At 46.2% G+C, this 8,901-nt stretch overlaps 1 protein-coding gene across 1 annotated transcript in view; it reads left to right on the forward strand.

The window, feature by feature from the left end:
- The first annotated feature begins 6,078 nt into the window (after positions 1 to 6,078).
- TNRC6C (trinucleotide repeat containing 6C) overlaps positions 6,079 to 8,901 on the forward strand; it is a 49,920-nt gene continuing 47,097 nt past the window's right edge. The window contains 2 exon segments of the mRNA XM_015559244.1: positions 6,079 to 6,192; positions 6,920 to 6,941. Of these exon segments, the coding sequence (XP_015414730.1) occupies positions 6,130 to 6,192; positions 6,920 to 6,941 (85 nt within the window). The 5' untranslated portion in view covers positions 6,079 to 6,129.

Genomic DNA, 8,901 nt, shown 5'->3' on the forward strand with positions numbered 1-8,901 from the left:
CTCTGGGGTGGGACGGGGGGTGGGGAGTGAGGGCGGGGTGGGGCGGGAACTTGGAGGAGGGGAGTTATGGGGGAAAAAAGAGGAACAAATGTAATAATCTGAACAATAAAGATTTAAATTTAAAAAAAAAAAAAAAGAAATAAAGAAGAGGTTTCAAAAAATATTACTTATAACCCCTATGCTTGTAGTTGACATTTTAATATAGTGATACTAAAGCAGTTTTTATAGTGGTTAAAACTGTCTACTGAAGCTGATTAACTTTGAGAAAATAGTGCTAAATCCAGTCAGCACTTGCTGAATGCGCCTGAATTAAACAGATAGATGGTGAGGAGCTGTATTGATCAGGGGTCTCTGGGTCCAGAGTTGAACCCCATATCAGGTTTTCTACTTCCTCTGTTTCTACCGCTTCTGAAACAGACACCAATCAGAGCAATGCCGTTCTCTCCAGCAGGAGCTGCTGGGAGTGATAACTGGGGAGGATTGCATGTGCATGGACAGAGGAATGTATGAATAGAATATGACATTCACACCGCAGTATACTGTGGAGCTATTAGAAATCATAGATTGCCGAAACCGGTTTGGCTCAGTGGATAGAGCGTTGGCCTGTGGACTGAAAGGTCCCAGGTTCGATTCCGGTCAAGGGCATGTACCTGGGTTGCGGGCACATCCCCAGTGGGGGATGTGCAGGAGGCGGCTGATCGATGTCTCGCTCTCATCGATGTTTCTGACTCTCTATCTCTCTCCCTTCCTCTCTGTAAAAAATCAATAAAATATATTTTTTAGAAAAAAGAAAAAGAAATCAGATTAAATCTATCGATTGGGAAGCGATGCGGAAAGAGATTCCCACCCGCCCCCGCCCCCCAAATGAGTAAAGCAAGATGCAAAAATGTTTATAACATGATCCCAGCTTTACAGAAAAATCCTATATAATAAAAGTTTAATATGCAAATTGTCCCCTCAGGAGTTCGATCGACCTGCTATGACATGCGCTGGGTGTGAGGGGGGGGGAGGTGCAGAACAAAGGAAGGCCCTGATTAGTCCTGATCACCAGCTAGGCCTAGGGACCCTACCCATGCACAAATTTCATGCACCGGGCCTCTAGTGATCAAATAAAATGCATTCTAAAGGTACATGGGTATGTGTGTTCACACATTGATAGTGAGTGTGGAGAAAGGCTGTGGAGTAGTGGTTCACATGGGTCCTCTAGAAGGGAGGTGCAAAGAGTGGACCTTCGATGTGGATGTGGGGGAGGAGGTGGATAAGGGGATGCCAAGTAAATGAGAAAGAACAGTTAAATATAAATGTATATAAAACCTTGTGTATCTAAAGTAATTTTTAAAAGTTGAAATTAAAATTTAAAAATGAAATTATCCCAACCTGATCATTGCTTTTCTTTATTCCGCTTGCAGTCTGACTAGAAGCCCATCTCACAATTTCTCCACATAGAAAAGTACCACTTGACTATATAGTTAATACCTATTCGTTTTTTTCTCTTCCAATGGGGCAAGAAGGTTTCCAAATCTAAGTTGATAATCTTTTTGCCAGCCCTGAAAAGGCAGAGAGGAACTTATTAAATATCGCTGATCATTGCAGACAAATAGCGTTTCCCTAGGAAGCAAGTGCACTGACGGCTTTTCCCGGATAACTTCCAGCCGAGCTTGTGGGTCAGGAGTGGCACCAGCGCCGTCGGGGTGACGACAGGCGTCTCTGCCACGGAGGCAGGAGGCATCTCCGCCAAGGTGGTCGCAGCGCAGCAGACAGGGCGCTGCCGGTTCCTAACGGGATGACGCAGCAGGAGGCCTCGCCGCGCTCTCACTGCATCTCGTGCATCTCGCTGTTGTAACAGCGCTCATTTGTTTGACTCATTTATATGATTATCCTTGAAAGCATATGAACTCTGCCACGTTCACTCCTGAAATCCCAGAGCACTTATAGTGCCTTGTTCAGGAAATACTTGTTAAGAACCAGCCCTCTTTTTGTCTCTGGTGCAAGAAGTGAAAAAATGCTGTAGTGAAAGCATCAGCCACATACTAAGCCCAAATACTGGAGCAGAAAGACACCACCACGCACGTCATGACATTTCAGAATTCTAGGGTTGGAGGCTTAGAAAGTCACCTAGAAAGGACCGGAAAGCGCAGTGGCCCACTTCCCCCGAGTAGGTGCCAGGTGTCAGGATGCGCGGCACGGCGCCTTCCAGGCTCCTTTTCAGCCGAGAACTCTCTTCCGCCAAGTCATCTGTGACACCAAAAGGTCGCCGACAGCCCCTGTTAGACACACGGTCTCCCAAACTCACCCTCCCAGACACGCCTTCCAGACAAGGGACTTGAGGGTTGACAGCAAATCGAGGGCATAACTCGAGGAGGACAAGGGCGTCCGGGCGCCCGAGCTGATAGGTTGCAGCCGGAATCACGGGTGAGCGTGACTTTTGGCTGAGGAGTTTGTGTGTGTGGTTCCTTCCGCTCAGTCTGCAAGTCCTTCCCATGGTAGCAGTCCGGGTTGGTAGAAATGGTGCAGTGACACAAACAAGTTTTATTTAAAGATAAAAGCAATACCGGCTCCAGAAAGCTCCACAAATGCCCAGCAAGCATGGGAAAAGACGCTCAACATCACTAGTCATTAGGGAAATGCAAAGCAACCCCACAATAAGTCGTCAAATTAATGAGAATAGAACGGTGGTTGCCAGGGGAGAGGGGGCAACAGGCAGTGTTGGACCGTTTTGCAAGATGAAACGCGTCCTGGGCTGCGTAACAGTGTGAGTGTGCATTCCTGAACTGCTCGTGTACGGATGGTTGAGATGGTAAACTTTATGTGCATTTGATCGCCATTACAAACTTTAAAGTATAAACGAAGCAGAGGACATTAGCGCACTGGCAGGGTGCTCCCAGCCTAGAGTGAGCAGGCTGAGTGAGGGCGGAAGAACTCGGGAACGCAGAGGGAGAAGGGGCCCATGTTCTTAACTGGAGGAAGGTGGGGGGTACAAAACAGGAATTTTGTTAGGAAATTAGTACAAGAGGAGAAGGAAAACAGTAGGAACTCTAGAAGGAACAGCTACACAAGAAGTAAAATGTAATGACAGTATTGTATGCTCCCCAGCGCTGTAGGGCTCATTTATATATTCTTTAGGAAGCAAACGACATTTATGGGTTTTACTGAAGGTTGTGATGGGGTGGGAGATGGGCTTATTGTAAGGACCACATCCATGTCCATCACTATAGGGGTTACGTTGCTAATGTCTCCGGTCGTTAAGTCAAGAGAGAGCAAACCCAAGCCAGGATTTGGAGATGTGGGGGGACGTGTCCCCTTCATGGTGGACGTGGGGTTAAGTGAGAGAGGAAGGCAGAGGAGAGGAACTGCCTGCTCCCACTGTTCTTTTTAGAAGGCGGTCAGTGTGTGGCCACCGGCAGAGCGGTGAGGAGCCCGGAGCCCGAGGAGGCGCTGTGGGCGCTGGCAAGGGGCCTGTCTTGCTGTGTATCTCTTATGTTGTGTTGGTTTTCCCATGAGCAGGTATTACTTTACAGAGGAAACTGTGATTCGATGTTGGTTTTTCAGTTATTAATGAAAAGTGGCAGAATTGTACACTGAGAGTTAGAAGTGAGAGGAATTACTGCTCGCTGGGGGGAATTAGATGCAGCGTTTTGAAGAGCATACCTTGAATTGTGCTTTGTCGTATAAACTTGAGCTCAGGCGGCAAAGTGTAAGATACCTCCCACTGCAGGAGCCACGAGCGCTTTATTTGCAGCATTTTATTTCACTGTTACAGTAAAACCTTAACTGTACTGCTGGGGGAATAGCTGGCTTTAATTAATTTAATTTTCAGAGTAATAGAATTAAGCAAAAACAATTTTCCATTTTCTATTGAGTACCTTTTAATAATGTAGTTATACTTGCCCACTGTAAGTTTAATACCTGGAGATAATTTAAGGCTTTCATTGTGCTGTATGCAGATTAAGACAATATAGCAATGGGACCCTGGCCGGTGTTGCTAAGTGGTTAGAGCGTCGGCCCTAGCACTGAAGGATCGCAGATTTAATTCCAGTCAAGAGCATGTACCTGGATTACAGGTTCCATTCCCACCGTGGTCGGGTGCGTGTGGCAGGCAACCAGCTGATGTGTCTCTCTATCTCTTCACCCTTCTACTCTCTCAAAAAATCAATGGGAAAAAATATCCTCTGGTAAAGATTAATAAAACAAAACAAAACATAAAAAGAAGCAATAGGGGTGGGTGACCACCACATGCCTGGTTTTATTTGTTTACTTTTCCAGAGCTGTGTGGTGCAGCTTGCTGGCTATAGGACCAGCCGTCACTCGGGCCTGCCTGGGCCTCCTAAGAATGTTGTAAATGTCGCCCTGGCTGCGTGGCTTGTTTGGAGCATCGTCCCGCACATCAGAAGATTGCATACGGGGGGCAGCCAATCAGTGTTTCTCTCTCCCGTCCTCTCTCTAAAATGAATAAAAACATATCCTTGGGTGAGGATTTTTTTTAGTGTTGTGAATTCAGATTTCTTAGTGTCTGCACACCTTTTAACTTGAAAAGATTCCTGGAAAGTATCATCTAAGACGGGTGGGGAACCTTTTTTTCTGCCAAAGGCCATTTGGATATTAATAACATTTGAGGGCCATACAAAATTATCAACTTAAAAACTAGCCTGCTCGATTTGGTCAAACATTGAATTAGCTCACCCCTGAGCCTTGGCAGGGAGGAACGACATTTTTTTGGCGGCCTTCCATGCCCTCGGCTGGGCGTTCCCCACCCTGCCCCAAGGCTGGGGGTCCCTCTCCCTGAAGAAGGCACACTGCAGCGCCCTGGATGGCAGAGCAGCCCCTGGTTAGCCCAGGCCAGAGCTGGTCTGCAGTCGCCGGGCAGCAGGAAGCGCTGCTGGGAGCACAGGCCCAGCTCCCCAGTGGCTTGGTTCACAGGACCTGGGGCCCTGGTGCAACCCTCCTAGTGGCCGGCGGCGCCTGCCTGGCTCAGCATGCGGTGTGCAGAGAAGGGGGAGCCTGAATGCAGCAGCATGGACTACAGGGTGCCCTGGTTGGGAGGGTCATTTGAGGACCATGAGAGACACGTGTCAGGGTAGGACAAGCGGCAGGAGGCCGGAGTGTAGTCTGTGCTGAGAAGGTCCCACTGCCAATGATTCTGGTTTGGTTGGGCTGGGTGGAGCCCAGGAATCTGTGTTTAATAGGTACCCCAGGGTTCTGATGACTGGCCCCTGAGACAACACTTGAAGGAGTGGTGGCCTGGGCTGGACTGTTTGGAACTGTGTCTTACTCCATTTTGTACCCTTAGCCTAAGAAAGGGCTGGTGTTCAGGTGTGGGCTGAGTGAATGAGCTGCTGAGCCACCAAAGCAGAGGGCCTTGCAGCAGTATGGAGGCATGCCACCTCTTCTCCAAGGCCCTTAGACACGCAAAACACTGTCTGGCTCCAACTCTCCCAAGATAATGTGTGTTTATTCTTTGACTAGGGGCCCAGTGCATGAATTCGTGCACCTTGAAAGGAACTGTGGGCTGTGAGGCTGCGGTGGGCACAGAGGCAGTTCTCAGCCCATCCTCCATGCCCTCGCCCGCCCCCTCCTGCCATGGCCCCGGTCCCCTCTACCAGCAGCCCCACTCCTGCCACCGCCACTCCCATGTGCTGACAGCGCGGCCCCACTCATACCTGCTGACGGCGCGGAGCGATTGGAGCCAGCGCCAGCAGCGGGTGCGAGCGGCGGCTGCTGCCCCAGTCACCCCTCAGGAGCAGGGGGAGGTAGAGAAGCCCTGAGGGGCGATTGAGGCTGGTGCCACGCCAGCAGCAGGTGTGAGCACTGGGTGGGACTGGCACACAGGAGCAAAGAACTTTCAGTAACCACCAGATGCTCCCCCTGATGACAGCGACCAACGTCCCGCCTTGGTCTGGTGCCCCCACTCACCTGCTCCACTATCCCGCTGCGGCCGACACCCGCCATGTTCCGCGCGCACCCCCTGGTGGTCAGCAAACCTCATAGCGACCAGTTGTTCAGTTCCGCCATCGGTCTATTTGCATATTCGGGTTTTATATAGAGAGATTTAAGATGGACATTGTGCTGATGCCAGTTTTCTTTCTACTTAATAGGGAGAAAGAACCAGAAACACAAAAAGAGGAACGTTTGATGGAAGAAAAGAAAAAGAAAAAGCAGGAAGAAAAGAAAAAGAAGGAAGGTGCTCAGAAAAAGGTTTGGCTGGAGTCGCTGCCTCCGTGTCTTTACGATCACCCATGTCGCATTTGCATTGTCATGGCCGTCACGGGACAGAATTGCATTCTCCTGTAGAGTCGGGTGCTAAGTCTGTAATTAGCAAAAAATAGTTACTGTGCTATGGAATAAGTTTAGGGTGACAGCCATAGCATGTCTGTCTTAAGGACCTAGAACTGTAAGAGCTGTGTTTCAAAGAAGTTCGATTTCAGCTATCGGAAGTAAAGAATGTTCATACTGTTTCCTTGGAATAAACTGTCCAGAACAAGCCTAAGAGATGAGAAAAGGGCCGTTCAACCGATTTTATTAGAAAAGTTAGAAATAATTTTTGCAGCTTTGGTAAATGTTCTTTTACAAACCCTATTAGTAAACATTGAAAATTAAAAGCCCAGAGTCATGCTTGAATTTATGGCATTTAATATACCAGGTGATGCCATTCATTTTTGTTTTTGCCTAGTTTGATACAGCTTATAGTTTAAACTGTATGCCTGTAGATTGTATTAAAACACAGAGCTCCAATGAGCTCCCAGACAGATGTGGTTGCCTTTCAACCAATATTGGCATATAGTCAACAACTAGACACTTTTAATAAATGAACTGGGGAAATACTGTTTTTTAAAATTCCCAGTATTAAAGTCTGTTTATAAACTTTCATAGATGTGTACACCCTACACGTTATTCCTAAAGAGTTTCTGATTTTTTTTTTCAGGCTGCTGATCAAAAAACCAAAGGTAAGTTTATTTTATTTGCAAGGGGGGGTGGGGGGGCAATTTTATGGCAGTACCAAACTTTTTATGATGAAGATGACTTTTTCTTTAATTGATGGTTAAAAACAAAGACTCCAACCTTGCCTTTGAATCTACTTTACATTATTCATCGTGAAATTCTTCCTTTATCACTGGGTTTACATCTGCATCTCATTGGCATTCGTTTAACCTGAACGCCTAAAGAATGGCATGTTAGCTTTGTAAGCATTGCTTTCTAATTTCCCTTTGGTTTCATTTCCACCAAACAGGATTAAACTGATCAATTGCTTTCATTTAAGAACAACTAAGGGATACTGAACTCTTCTAAAGCTTCTAATTTGTCTTTGCCAGCTATTTACAACAAAAAGAGAGATGCTTTTTATGTGTCGCCTCTTTGCTTATGAACATGTAAGATTTCTTTTATTCTCCAAGTCCGGAATTTGCTCCTCGCCGTCTCGGTGGGTACTGGTAGCAGCGATGCTCAGTGACCCACGGCCCTGTGGTTGGCTCACAGTGAGCCAATTGGAAGCGCCACTCAAGCCTCCTCGTTTGTGACATTATTGTTTGTTCACATAAAGGCAGTTTCCAAGTTGGAGAAAGTTACAGTTTATGGCTCTACAGCAGCGGTTCTCAACCTTCCTAACGCTGCGACCCTTTAATACAGCTCCTCATGTTGCGGTGACCCCCAATTTCATTGTTACAAATGGAACATCATTAAAGCATCGTGATTAATCACAAAAACAATATGTAATTATATATGTGTTTTCCGATGATCTTAGGTGACCCCTGTGAAAGGGTCGTTCGACCCTCAAAGGGGTCGCGACCCACGAGTTGAGAACCGCTGCTCTAAAGGAAGCTGACCTTTCTGAGAAAAAATGGATCAGATTACCTGCTTTCTTTTTAATAGCTTATTGAGTTATAATTGACATACAGTAAACCAAGCATGTCAAACTCAAAGGCTAACACGGGCCAAATAAACAAGGTTTAACTTTATGTGGGCCGCAAAAAAAACAAAAGCGTCAGTTTTCTTAGAAATGTAGGTTTATTTCAATAGAGACATGCTGAATACAAAGGGCTGAAATAATGAGTCATCATTAACATAAAATAATAGAACATTTTAATAAAAATGAATTTTTTTAAAAAATATATTTTATTGACTTTTTACAAAGAGGAAAGGAGAAGGATAGATAGTTAGAGAGAAACATCGATCAGCTGCCTCCTGCACACTCCCCACTGGGGATGTGCCCGAAACTGAGGTACATTCCCTTGACCAGAATCGAACCCGGGACCCTTGAGTCCGCAGGCCGACACTCAATCCACTGAGCCAAACTGATTAGGGCAAAAAATGAATATTTTTTCTTAAACATTCACTTACCAGACACTGAATAACTGCACAGATTAAGTGTAACGCAAATAAACCTATTTTTCTTTCTCCGAAAGCAAAATATTTCCTGTTGCGCAAGCCAAACAGGTCAGTCAGCAGAACTAACGGTGTGGCCATCGGCTGCTGAAACATTCACTGCCAGTATTAGTGGAGAGAAATGGTGCGCCTGCGCATAAGGTGCATAAGACGCATAAGGGAAATGAATGCAGCACGATTATAGCAATCAGTCATTAGCGAACGTTGTAGTTCGTTATTAATAATTATGTATAACAGGATATTGTAAAAATTTAAGTCACATTTTTATTGAAATGTTTTTTACATACCGTTATATTGTATTTTTGCTGAGCCGCAAAAATATTCTTTGTGGGCTGCGAGTTTGACATGCTTGCAGTAAACTGAACATTAAACTTAAAGAGAACAATTTATACACTTTGGCCTGTGCACACCTGTGAAACATCCTCGCAATCAAGACAGTGCCCATAAGCCCTGGAAGTTTCCGCACACCCCTCCCCTCACCCCCATCCATGTGCACACCCCTCCCTTCCCCATCTGTGTGCAGGC

Source organism: Myotis davidii, unplaced genomic scaffold, assembly GCF_000327345.1.
Source record: "Myotis davidii unplaced genomic scaffold, ASM32734v1 scaffold274, whole genome shotgun sequence".
NCBI classification, from domain to species: domain Eukaryota; kingdom Metazoa; phylum Chordata; class Mammalia; order Chiroptera; family Vespertilionidae; genus Myotis; species Myotis davidii.